This window comes from Thunnus thynnus, chromosome 21 (assembly GCF_963924715.1).
Source record: "Thunnus thynnus chromosome 21, fThuThy2.1, whole genome shotgun sequence".
NCBI lineage: Eukaryota > Metazoa > Chordata > Actinopteri > Scombriformes > Scombridae > Thunnus > Thunnus thynnus.
Window position 1 is genome coordinate 17240009 of NC_089537.1, and position 14393 is coordinate 17254401.

At 40.1% G+C, this 14393-nt stretch overlaps 1 protein-coding gene across 8 annotated transcripts in view; it reads right to left on the reverse strand.

Moving 5' to 3' along the window:
• The window catches only part of ctnnd2a (catenin (cadherin-associated protein), delta 2a), a 278500-nt gene that overhangs the window by 167101 nt on the left and 97006 nt on the right, over positions 1-14393 (reverse strand). For all 8 annotated transcript variants that reach the window (XM_067578419.1, XM_067578413.1, XM_067578414.1 and 5 more), the window contains one exon: positions 6042-6154. In XM_067578419.1, the coding sequence (XP_067434520.1) occupies positions 6042-6154 (113 nt within the window). The remainder of the gene's footprint in view (positions 1-6041; positions 6155-14393) is intronic.

Consider the following 14393-nt stretch of genomic DNA (forward strand, 5'->3'; position numbering starts at 1 on the left):
CAGCAGGGTGTGATGTAACCCATTGGTTTGCATTGGAGCCGGTTTGAAGCTCAGAGTTGCTGCTTATGGTTGGCGCCATCTTTTCCTTTTGGAGCCAGGACCTTCTATATAAGGAGTCTGGAAACACGCTAACTTACCGGGAACACCGAGCAGTGCAGACTTGTGCGAACATTAGCTAACTAACATGGCAGGTATCATTGACTTAGTGAAATACTGCGACAATAGTTTGACTCAGTGCGTGTCCCGGAGCCAGGGAGAGCAGCAGGTGAACCAACACAGTGGATATCAAAGCTACTATTCGTCTTTATATCTTTATATCAAACAGAGTAATTATTCCCATTTTGAATGGGGCTCTATTGCAGCCAGAGACTTTCTGGAGCCAGCACCTAGCAGCCGTCAGTGGTATTGCACTTTAAGGGACTTTCACATTGGCTTCAATTCCAAGCTGATTGGTTGATGCTGCTTGGGGCAAACTCAGAGGTGAGCTATCACATGTGTGTATGTATAAGCACAAAAAGGAAGACAAATACACATCACAAGTTTTAGCTGACATGCACTGACACATTTAAGTGCACACAGTGATGGATGTGGACTCAGTGGAATATTTTGAGCTGTCAAGCAGACAAAAGCTTAGCTAATCCAATCCTCTAAATCTGAAGTGATAATCAGTAGATGATGCAACTGTGACTTGCGGCAGACTTGACAGCAGACAGACTATTGCTGGTGCACACACACACGCACACACACACACACACACACACACAGGCATGCAGACATTCTCACAAGCATAAAGCAAATGCAACTCAACATGCACAAAGTTTAGATAAAACCACGGTGAAGACTTTTAACATATATGTTGAAAGAATGAAGACAAGAGTATCACATGATGTTTCCAGTTAGAACAATTAGCACAAATTATTTCATCATATGAAAGTGACACACCCCATGTTTGGTTCAAGTGGGAGATTAAGCTCTACAAAGAGTAAAAAACTTGCTGAAAAAATATTCAAGTCCAGACAAGCTATCTGGATGGCTCTATTAAGACAGAGTCTCGGTTCTTTGCTTTCTTAGCTGCATTATTCAAAAATATTGACTCACCTGTCCAATATCATGACAATAATATATGGGGATTATGTGTGAGTGGATTTTGCCTTAATGGCTTCACATTAGACTAAGGCAAACAAATCATAGGGTCAAGAGTAACAAGTGGAGAACAGTTTGAAAGATGAGCTGAAATTATCTCCAAACTTTGGGGAAAAAAAATCAATGCAAATATATGAATAATATGAAAGGCTTTTAATTTGTAATGTGGTCTTGAAAACTTAGCTTTAAGGGGTATATGGTTTATTTAGAGCTCAACTTATTTAACTTGTAACAAATTCATCTTAGTTTACATTTATTAACATAAACACTATCAGCAATAAAAAATAAAAAACCCATCATTGGCATTTTATGTTAGCCACTTACAAATTAATACACCAGAGTTCTTTTTAGAGCTTTGGTTTATTAAAGAATGAATAAATAAAAATAAAAACATGTTACCTTCTGGCAAATCACCTGGCATGAATGGCTTAACAGCAGAGTTCTTTAAATGCTACATGACTGAGCTTATGGCTCTAATGATGCAGATGTTCAAGGAAGCTTTTAGAGAAGGAAAACTGCCTCCTTCTTTATCACAAGCCATTATTACCCTTATTCTTAAGAATGATAAGGATCCATGTGACTGTAAAAGCTTCAGACCAATCAGCTTGATTTCGACAGATCGTAAAAATTTTATCGAATCTACTGACTAATCGAACTGACAAAGTGATCACATCTCTAATTCATCCTGATCAGGTGGGATTTATTAGTAAAAGACACTCATCTAATAACATAAGGCAGCTACTTGATATAATGTGGCCAGTCCAGGATTTAAATTCTCCAGTTGCACCTATTTTACTAGATGCGGAAAAAGTGTTTGATCATTTGGAATGGAGATACCTGTTCAACAATCTTAGAGCCTTTGGGTTTGTTCAGACGTCTATGACATGGATAGAGGTTCTGTATAATCAACCAGAGGCAGCGGTGCAGACAAGCAAAATCAATTCTTCCTTTTTCACATTAGGCAGAGGCACTAGACAAGGCTCAGGTCTTTCTCTTGCACTCTTCTGTCAAGCACTGGAACCGCTAGTGGCTGCAATACGTCAAAATGATCCCTTCCCATAAACAGTTCACAAGTTTATGTTGTACGTGGATGATGTTTTGTTGATGGTATCTGAGTGAGGTCAGTCAATCCCAGTTTTGCTTAACTCTACTGACTTGTTCTCGAAGCTCTCTGGAAATAAAATGTACTGGTAAAAATCTGAAGCACTCCCACTGACTTCCTACTGCCCCAAATCTTTTTTCCAAGCAGGGTCATTTCAAGGGCTTCAAAAGGGTATGAGGTACCTAGGCATTTCATTTCCTCGTCAAGTGAGTGAAATTATGGAAAAAAACAAAACAAAACTTTGAGCCCCTGCTGAGGAAACTTTTATCTGATATAGAAATACTGTTCTCACTCTTCTTATCCTGATGGGGCAAAGTGAATTATTGAAGATAAACAATCTCCTCAAATCCCTACCTATCAACATACCTAGAAAGTTTTTCAAACATTTTGATAGAATATGTAACAATTTCTTGTGGAACAGGAAATGTCTCCAGATGTGCTTGCAAAGGCTCTAACTTCCATTTGACAGGGGTTTAGGACTGTCTAAGCTGCTATTTTATCATTATGCCTTCAGTACCAGACATTTTGCTCAGTGGGCATTACTCCCAGAGAGAACTCCCCTGTGAATGAGATGGAGCAGGTGATAGGCTGGCCTCTCCCTCTGTTGAACTGCTTGTCTACCAAATTGTCTCCCCAGTATCGATCCCACCCTATCATATCCCATCTGCAGGATACGTAGAGGATAACATGTCAGATGTTCAATCTAAATTCTTATCTTAAATCAGAGTCAAGTATATGGTTGAATCCCAAATTACTAATAGGCAAAGCCCCTTTCTTATGGAAAGAATGGGGGGGATAAAGGCATTCTCACACTTGGAGAGCTATACGAAGAAAACACTCTCAAAACATTTAATAAGCTAGTCCTAGATTTTGACCTTCCCAGATTTAAGCTCTGGCAATATTTACAACTTGGGCACTTACTAACACAGGTCTTTGGCTCACCCAGAAATGTCTCACAAAATTTCAATATTCTCGCTGGCATCGCTATGGTTTATGGAACAGGCCATAAGCCTTCATTTTATTATTCAAAGATCCTTGATCAGGCCAATACAGTACCTGATGTTCTAAAGATAGCCTGAGAATGGGACCTGGGTCTTTCATTAAGTGTACAGGAGTGGGAGGGGATTTGTGGAAACACTAAGAAAATGTCAAGGGATATTAGAATTAGGCTTATCCAACACAAAATTCTCAACCGATTTTACTGGACACCCTCTCAATGTCACAGACAGCAACTGTTTCAGTAAGAGTTTCCACTGCAGCACTAACTAAACTGTTTCAGTAATGAAGCTTAGCCAAAGTTCAGTCAGGAAGACTATCTTTTGCATGCTCAGGTCTGTAGTATTATTTCTCAAACCATCTGTCATTCCCATCCCTCGCACATGCTGACTTATAATTTCCTTGCTGTCATTCCCCTGGGCGTCAATTAAGACGTCAGCTGGTCACATCTAACCAATTGCACAACGACACACCTTCGTTGTCAGCCCATCATATTGCGGTTGTCTTTTTAAATATGTTTTCTCCCTCGGGGCCTTAGTGCTTTCATGGTGCCGTTTTGCACGCCCCACCACCTCCCCATCGCTGCCAAGCCTTCGCATATTCATCAGTGCATCACTTCATCAACCTCATCAGCCTTATCAGTCTCAACAGAAGTCATCAGCCGCCACCACCACCACCATGGTGGGATTTATCTTGCTGCTGCTAAGGACTGATGTCCCTTGATTCAAAATCTCCCTGTAGAGTCTATGTTCCAAAGACTTTTGACAACACTTAATCAACAATATCATCTGTTTAATAAATAGATTCATTCTTTTTGCTTCATTCACTTATCTCTCCTGACTAAAAGAGTTTTGGCCAGTGAGCCATTGTTGGATGTTTACATTTCTCAAAATAAAAGACTCAAAATGTTATTTTCTATGTTTCTTTTTTTTCTGCTGCACTGAAATCGTACCGAACCCCAAAAAAGAGGTACATTACTTTCTTTATAAGAAATTGTTTTTGATGTTGGTGCTATTTTTGTGAATCCCTATCCAGGTATATTAACAGATAATGGAAATGCAACACAAACTCAAGAAGGAATCCTCTAAAGTTTCAATAAAAAGTCTCATCTGAGACTCAGCTGGAGCAAATAGAACAAATTGTTCAAAAGTGTCTTTTTTTCCAGACTTACTCTGTTTCACAGCTCCCCCTCAGGGTTGTATACTGTGCAATAAGATGCCTGAGGGAGTCAGAGGGATGTTGAATATATATGAACCTGACTCTTTGACATGACAGCAAAATTCATGCAAAAACAAAAACATACACGTACACGCAAACACAAGCATAGATGCGGGCAACACCCCAAAAATGATATAAAGAGTAAATAATTTATCCCAACTTTCCACCAAACTTTACTTTTAAAAGTCTGTATCAAAGATCATGCGAGGGGACAGTGATTTAGTGAGAGGAGAGATCAAATATCGAACTCAACGTTTGAGCTATTAGCATACAATTCAAAGTTAGCATGCAAGTCACATACATACATATCTCCTTTCCTCCATCCATCCTGCCCTCCCTCTGTCATCTTTACTCCCTCTTTCTGTTAAGAGCTCTCTTTGCCTCATCTGAAAATAATTTTGGCAGCAGAAAGGTCAGTTATAATTGGGGAACATAACAAAGTAGGGTATCAGGGCCGTGGCTAATATGCTAATTAATGCCGTAAAATGAGGAATGGGGTTCCTGGAAGCATAATACTGAGGCTTGACCCGAGTCCTCGCTGCAAAGCAAAGTCTCCACAAGAATTTTTTGTGAACATGAATATGTGGGTGAAGGTGTGTGCTGTCACAGCCTCAGCAATGTTGCAAATGTTGCTGAGAGTTGTGTCAATGTGTTTGTGATATCAATCCCTCAGCAACTGCCATAGTGTGTGTGTGTGTGTGTGTGTGTGTGTGTGTGTGTGTGTGAGTGTGTGTGTGTCAGTGCAGTGTGTGATTATGTGCACGTTCTTGTGGTCATACTTTCTCATCGTTGTGCTGTGCGTCTGTCTGTACAGTATTTGTGTAAAATTCCCCACAAGCTCGGTGTTATTTTACCTCATGTAACTGCCATTGATATGTGTGTGTGGGAGTGTGTGTGTGTGTGTGTGTGTGTGCCTGTGTGTGAGTGCGTTTATCTGTGTGTGTGATGTTGTAACCTCAGTCTTGTCCCAATCCATCCCGCTGATAGATGCACCCCACAGCAGGAGGAACACTGTTCTTTTCCAGTAACATCACTCCAAAGATCTGAGGGGAAAAAACTCTGGATGTGTATGCTGTAGTGTGTGTGTGTGCGTGTGTGTGTACTTGTGCAGCTTGAAGGTATATAATGGTGCAGTCAGCGTTGGTGTCATGAAGGACACAGAACCTGTTCCATCATGCTCTAAGTTTACCCATACACTTGTGTGTGCGTGTGAGCGTGCAAACACACTCACATACACACAAAACCTATGTTTAATATAACTGGTGAAGTTATGACCCCCTCACATGTACACAGGTACACACGTGTGTTTTGATGGGCTCTATAGAAGAGGACCTGCTCCCTATGTAGATATAAAGGGCTCATTCTAAGGTAATGAAAGCACAACAATTCTTATTTTCAGGTGATTATACACTAATTAAAACATACTTATGAATATTACACACACAAATACATATTCTTTCCACACACAAACCAACCACCACACACAAAAGATGGGGACAGCCTGTGTTACCTGATACCACACATACACACACACACACACACACACACACACACACATAGAAAAACAAGGTTTGCATGTTACCTGATGCTGCTCATGCTGCCTGCCTCTGATCCCAACTTGCATCTCTCCAGCTGGGTGGCAACAATCTGACGTTCAGCCTCAAGTTCCCTGGTCAGGCGCTCAAACTGAAGCTCCTAAGGAGATAGAGAAAGACAAAGTGTGTGTGTGAAACTGAGAGAAGTGGTGAAGCATTGTCAGCTGCAGGTCATGGAGACAGTTTACAGCTGGAAGACAGCTATGCGACAGTTGAAATGAAACGTCATCATTAACGCGAATGTGACTGACAGGTGAGGAAAGGTTTGAGGTGGAGTGCCAGGTTGAAAGTGTTCTAAATGTGTGAGCAAAAAAACCCTTTAATCCCATCCGATGTGTTGAGCGTGAGGGTAGTCACTGGAGTAGATGAAGCACTCCTCCTGAAACTAGGTTAAAAACTATAAATCTGTATAACAGAGATATCTGTGGGATTCCTTCATGTGATGTATTTGTTATTCCCAGCGAAATGTGTTTGTTATTCCCAGATTAGTTAGTCAGATGTAGTTTTTCCGTGTCATTCAAAAATGAAAGACATTCACATTTGAAAATGGCACATAATTCAACAAAAAATAGATATAGAGGTGGATGTAAACAAAATGTGGATTGACTTTTAAGAGTTAAGTGACTTTTTTGTCCCTTAAAGCAGCTCTAATCAAAATCTTAGTATTAACCATGGATCACATACTTGTGTATGAAAAGGGTAGCTTGTAGTGACAAATCTATAGACAATTATCTCCCTGCTCTACAGTTTTTCAGACTTTCAGCTCATTGTTTTGCTTTTCCAGCTCAGAACTTAACTGTTTGGATTCAATCCTACCACCCTCATAGTGTTGTTTCAGTGACAAAAAACACACTGTACACAACCTGCTAGCACCAAATGGCAGACAAAGTTAGCTGGTGGAGCACTGGGCAATTAAAGTGACAGATATTTCCCCTTAGGAGTTGGTGGAGAACATAAACAGAGCTTAAAGGAGAGTGGATACTGGACTTAAATGTAGATGTCTAAATAAGAAAAGTTTGATAAAAAGATTGACATTTAACCCTTTAGGTGATAATATATCATTGTTGTGTGAACACCTTGTTTCCGCTGCCGCCTGGTGGCCAAACATGTCAGCAATTTCAGATTCAATATAAATATAGTGGTGTCAAAGAAAAAAAAAAACATTTCTAACTGCATGGTGAATTAGATGTGAGGGGGAAGAATAAAAGAGACTAAAGATGAATCCCCATGCCCTGACCGACAACAGCATTGTGTCAAACACACACAGCCTTGTCACACACTAAATTGAGACCTGTGGTGGCACAGCGGGGGTCTGCACAAGAGGGCTCAGGCAAAAAACAAAAAAAGGGTGAATCAAGCTTAACTCCACCATAGAACAATGAAATAACACAATATCCAGTGCAAATTGCTTCACGACGTGAATGGTGTAATTCTACTGTTTCCTCGTGGTTAACATGGAGGAAAAATGACTGCTATCATAATTTCTAGAAATGTTAAATCCTGCCTCGCAGTAGCATAAACTGCTTTGCAGTGTTTTAACATGTGATGGGCATTAGTCATTATTCAGATTGGACTTCATGGATACACCAATTCAGATCCTTGTGTTTTATTTTATTAACTCAGCACTGCTGAGTCAGTCTGCATGCAGCCTTAGATAATTTTATGTGTGGCTACAGTTTCCTTCTAGGTTACACTCATGCTAAGACTCACTGTTGGGAGCTGCTTGCTTAAGGCTGCATGGATGGTCAATTCTGGGCAGAGGATCTCCAACTACTCGGGAACGCATCAGACTTTCCCAACCCCGTTTGTGTGTGTATGTGCTGCTGCATTAGCTATTCAAGTGGCTTACTGACAACACTATATCAGTAATCTAGCTATGAGCCAGACAGATGAGATTTCAAACCCAAAATCACTATGTGAGTTTGTACATGTATGTGAGTGTGTATGATGTGTGCATGTTGCATTCAAGTTAATCATAGCCACATGGAAGCGGATCAATAGTGCAGTGAACTCCACCCCGCTGACGATATTGTGTATGTACGACTGAGTGCATTTCGTGCGAGACTGAGAGAGTGAGAGTGTGTGTGTGTGTGTGTGTGTGTGTGTGTGTGAGCAAGACATAGAGAGAGTGTATGCTGGTTTGATTGGTTTTCTCAAAGCCATTTGAAGCTCTGAATGAGTTGATCCCCAGTCGCTATCTCAAGTCTCCAACCTCAATCCCCTCTCCTCCCCAACACCACAGAGCACAATGCAATTCATCTCCCTCACTCTCTCACCCCTTTTTCACGCACCCTTACAGCAACCACTTACTCATAAATATGCACACTCTTTCTTTCCCTGTCGTCCTCATACGCACACATTTATGTTCTTACTCTCTCTCTCTCTCACCCACACACACACACATACATTTTAGTGCCAAAAGCAAGCCCCCGACATATAGATGTAGTAGTAGTAGTTCATTGATCTCACAGTGGGAAATTCCTTTATCTGTGCGGCATTACCACACACTTTATGGCATATGAAAAGCATCAGTGCACCGCTCATCTGCTGTGAGTTCACATAGGAATAGTTAATAAGTGAAACTTGTGCCATCATACAGTACTACTACGAATGCACTTCTTTCTTCTCACTCTTTTCTCAATCTTTTTTTTTTTTCCATTCACTCAATACTCCTGGCTTTCCTCCATTCACTGCTCTACCTCCTGTTAGCAATTGCTCTCTAGAGTTTTCTTGCAGTATCTGCGACAAGATAAATCTCATGCATGTGAAAAACAAAGTAGCAGGTTCAGCCACCCCTATGATTTGCAAAGCGAGGTGACGCTGGGAATTTGTGCAGGGTCTATTAACCCTCTGGATCTGTAATTCTAAATTACAGCTTTGTTTTACACTGAGGTACCTCGCTTCAAAGCCCTGTTCTGCTCCCCACTGCAGACTGCTTTGTCACCTTGTTTGCCACAGCTGCAAATGTTTTAAATCCTCAAGGTGTAAAAATGCAAATCCCTGCACCTAAAGTAGCATTATGCTAATTGATTATATATAATGCCTCAAAAGTAAAGAATCTTAAATGCCTTCTAAGGTAACATGGTAATGCCTGAATGCCAAAACAGATGGGAAACCTGTTCTGTATCAGGGTGAAATTTGTTAAATTATGCATAACCCTTTGTCACTTTGTCTGGCATTGTATTCATTCAAATCCCTGTGCCTAAGGAAGTGGTATGTTGATATGTTATATAAATAATGCCTATGGGACAGCTACATACAAAGACTTTCACATTCATGAATTGGCCGAAGGATAGTAACAATATTTCTACCAGACAAATGAGTTTAACTGTCTCGTCCAATTACATGCTGCTGTGCATTTTGATTAGCTGAAACTACAAGACAATAAAGACCACATTTGAAGCTACCGTACCCAATGTGGGAACAGAGGATGCTGCACAAAAAAAAACTTTGATTTATGTCATTTGGAAACTTACACCTCATTCTCTGTATTGTACTGTAAGTACCAATGTACGCCACTGTGTTGTTAACAGCAGTTAATTCAGATATAAACAGCAGGTGTAACACACTGCCAGAACAGTCAGCTACGCTTGTTAAAATTTTGACATTATCATAATTGCTACACCTAAGAAATCTAAAAAAACTAAAAAAACAAAAGATCAGCAACTTACAATAACATCAGAAAGTCTCTGTAATGTTTTAAGGAACAACTTATTTTGGTGAATTATGTTTTTAGCACAGCATACATCTGCCAGCTCAACAACATTTGACTCTGTAATAGCTTACTCACTCACCAAAGTCTGGAAATCATGAAGGGCAGTAAATTAAACCTGACACAAACATAAAATCAGCAGATGGATGGAAAGAAAGTCATTTTGTACTGGCGATGTAAGGAAATATTTTAACAAAAGTGTGACTGGGCTGGGCATTTTCTGAAATAGAGTGAGAGCTCGTTTTTGGGGTATAAACCTCACATAAATATAACTAGAATGGGGAAAAAAAGATGCATATACAAGTAATTAATCTTGACATGCCAAGATGAACTGTGAGACTAAGAGAGACTTCAATTATGGGAAATATCGACACACACAGAGATGGAAAGATGTGTCATCTATTACAAACCATCTGTAGCACACAGCTGCTAAAATCATTAGTTCTTGGATTAACATCTTTAAGTTTTACACTTGAAGTTGTGAATTTGGAGACAAACGTTGTTTTTTTTTCCTGCCATATATTCAAGGGAACCAACCAAACTGCTGGAGTAAAGTCTCCGCCGTACTTCAAAATGTTACCTGAATGTCATCCCACTAATAATAATGCAACAGCACTGATACTGGATCATTGTACAACTAGTATCAAGTATGAACCTAATATTGTAATTGCATCAACACTCAAGTCAAAGGATATGATTTGTCATACCAGCTATATATCGCTCTGTGTTTTATGAAAAACCAGTTGTTCTTCTGATTCCATAGATGAAACCTAATTACCAAACAATTTGTTTTGTGTGTAGGAGTATATTTTACCTTGATACAGGCATGGATCACAGTTCAAAAGATCCAAAACTGATGAGTTGGGAGTTTCAGCTGGCACTCCCTGTGCTTCGTCTGTGTGTTTCTATCAAAATGCACGAGGTGTAGGATTCCACTATGTCGTGCATGTGTTGAGTGTGCGCGTATGTCACAGCCTCCCTCTCAGGAATGAATAGGAGACGGAAAGCAGCAGCCGCAGTCAGCCACAAAGGTCTCTATGGCAACTGTAGAACCCCAATCCGCCCCCCAGCATTATAAATGAGGCCCTGACTCCTCCTACGCACAGTCCCTACCCTTTAACATAGTACCTGCATGCTCCTGAACTGCTCTCACAGAGGTGTGTGTGTATATTTTTGAGTCTTTCCCCTACAAAAGCAGACAGTGGTGGCTGGGGGCTACTAACAAGTGCTTATGGAGTGAAAGAATATATATCTAAATATAGTGTACTCAGTGTGGATGCTGACACTGATTCACAGCAGCAACACTACTAACAGTTTGATCATACAGTAATATAAGCTGCAGTATTTCCCCTTTATATAATCCACCAAAATGCATTTCACAATGCTTTTCTTAAACTTAACTAGATGGCAGAAACCTACACAAACACTGTTTGGTTCCAACATCCTTCGCTCTGGTTACTGATGGGTGACAACAAAGGTGACAAACCACTTTGTGGAACATTTTGGCATTAGTTTTCAGTTATTTTCCAATGGTTTGGTCAGTCAGTGTTTCCCCAAAGTCAACATCTGACAGTGAAAACAATTTACCAACACCTGGAGAGAAGTCACAGGTCTCCTACAGTTTCTTGGTGAGTAATGTTGACTTACTGTCCTTCATTTCAGTTTCACCTCAACTATTATTTCCTTTTTTTTTTCCCCCAAGAACATTTCATTGCAAGGAATGCTAATTGGACAGCTGCACAGCAACAAAAACTGTGTTACAGCCCTGTGCACTTTCATCTCTTGCTTTCTGTATTACTATGAACACAGCAGGACTTAAAATTTGAACTGGATTGACAGTGGAGGTAATAGCCTACAAGAATAAAATTTTTCCTTGCTAAATTAATCCCACATTCACAATAAGTATTAGGTACTTAAAATGTATGTTGTATGTGTACACTTCTTTGCATGAAAACCTGTGTATGTGTGTGCATCTGCTAAAATTTAATCCTCCACTCTGATCCAGTGTCCTTCACCAAGGTACTAAAACCTGAACAGCTCCAGAGGAACAATATAAGGGTGACATCTGACCTCTCAGTCTCTCCCCTTCTGAGCCAGCTTACTTTCAAATAAAACATAACTAAACAGACAGGAAAAATAAGAAAAAAGCAATTCTTTTAAAATCTCACTCAAAATCACAGACCGCTATTACAAGCTTTTCATAATGTGACCTTCTCTATCAGTGAATAGAATAAAGTGGCAGGTAATTCAAACAATAATTACAAGATTTTATACTCCAGGTATTCATAGAATATCTTGTTTTTGAATACCAAAAATCATTTTTACTTTTCCTTTCTTACTTTATGAACAAACATAGGTTTTGTATTTCTACATCAATTTTACACACAATTATCCATATGTATCCACTATGGAATTTGATAGGAACTTTTGATATTTGGAAATGTTTGCACTTAGAAACATATTTAATGTGGACACCTATTCACCTGTCACACATTTCACAATTCAACATGGCTGCTTTTGCACATCTGATGCATGTAAGTCTCATTTTACAATTGTTTTACCTAAGAAAATATTTGATATCTTGTGAAAGATATTTGTACATAATATTTGAACATTAGGTTAACATATTTAACATACAAGACAACTAATTGGGGTCCCTGGGAACTTAGTTATTAGAGCAAACCTCCTCAAATCCTTGCATACCCCTCCTTCTCAGTGCCTACACCAACTTCACTGCACAACACTGTGATTACACGGGTGTTGTGACCAATGCACAGTGGCTATTCATCAAGGAATAGCCGGGCATAGAGCTTGTCATGCCACATATGAAGAGGCGCATGGAGGGCACGCCCCACCTCTAAAAGCATATTACAGAGGAAATGGGAAGATGTGGGATAAAAAATAAAAAAAAAACACAGCCACCACCCAGCCACAGGGGGACATCAGACAGGAGGGCCGAGTGAAGAGGAAGAAGTGCAAAATCTGCCCAGCTGCCAAAAGACAGAAAAGTGAGCAGCTGATGTTCCCAGTGGAGCAAACATGGAGGACAAGCATGTAGTTTTCATTTGTGAGGCATGCAAGCACTGAGATGGCAATTTGCGCTGTACCCATGTGATTTTATTCCATCAGTTTTATTTTCTTTTATTCGGTCACATTCACCACAGTTCACAACAGATGCACTACAGCTCGATATCAGTGTTATCGGTTATCAGTGATATGTGTATGTTATGTGTGACAAAGTAACAAATAAACATATTTAAAATATTAAATGTATTATTGTTTGGTGCAAATCACTGCTGAAACAATTATTTTAACAAAAGTAATATTATAGTACGTCTTTATCTTTTAAAATCACACTTGCATACATGGGTCATTTTTGACCCAAGTGTGGAATATTAAATGATGAAATAAAATGATTTCAAAAGATATAGCAAAGAAACACTCAGCCATGCATGAAATAACATAAGAAATGAATATGGGTCACTTTTGACTTGTGTGCATCGAGACCAAGTAGACTGCCAAGATCCACCCTTATTAAGTGTTCTTTGTCATTTTCACTTGAATCTTAGTTTTTTTAATGCAAAGCACAAATTTAACATCTCAATGAACAGGATCTATTTTCATTAGATTATGTTTAGTTGGGTTGTCCAAAGGCAATAAAACAAAAGACAGGCAACATTTTAAGGCAATAAATATCAGGCTAACATAATGGGACAGAATACAAGATAACACAGCCACAGTCCAGGCATCAGAGCTTTAAACAGGATAAATAGCAGCCTTGCAAGGTCAAGGTATTACATCTGCCCCTGGGACATCAACTGCCACACCCTCTACATCCATTTCAGTGTCTCCCTGGCCTGCTGCTGCGCTCCCGGTAGCTCTCTCCCTTTCTCTTCCTGTGTGATTGTGGGTGATTGTGTGAATGGAGACAGGTGTGTTGGACTCAGGAAAAGAGCCACACCAGCTTCGCCTCATCTCTGTAATCAAAGACTACAAAGACTCAGCTGAATGCATGTTCGTAGACTCTGCTACCAGTCAGTTTGCTAGGCTTCGAGCCAAATTATTTACTAGTTTTTGCTATTCAGCATTTTATCCTTGTCGTCTGTTCTCCAGTACTCATCCTGTTCTCCATTTCTCTTTTACTCCTGCCTGTTCCGACTCCGGTCCCTGTTTCCTGCCCTTCATCTCGTCTCATCAGACCTGCTTCCCTGCCCTGGATCCCCGCTCTCCCTGCTTCCAGCCCAAGCCTCATAACCTGGTTCCCTGTTTCCAGCTCAAGCCCCAGCCCCAGTTTCCCAGTTACCAGCCCAACCTTCCACACATCTACATTCCCTCTCCCCAGCCTTTACAACAAATACTTTGTTTCTGTCATATCCATGTCTCCTCACCGTTGAGTGTCTGCACTTGGGTTCACCTGCTTCATTCCGTGTAACACAAGGTTAAGGTCAAGATAAATTTTATTATCCCAGATAGGGAAATTCAGGTGGTCAAGGTGCAGAAGTAAACAGAACAATCATAAAAACAGATATAAATATAGCTTTACAATATGCAGTCCCCCTTTCCATAACCCCAGCACACATATTCACACACACACATACACAGAGCATTTCCAAACACCCTTGCTCTA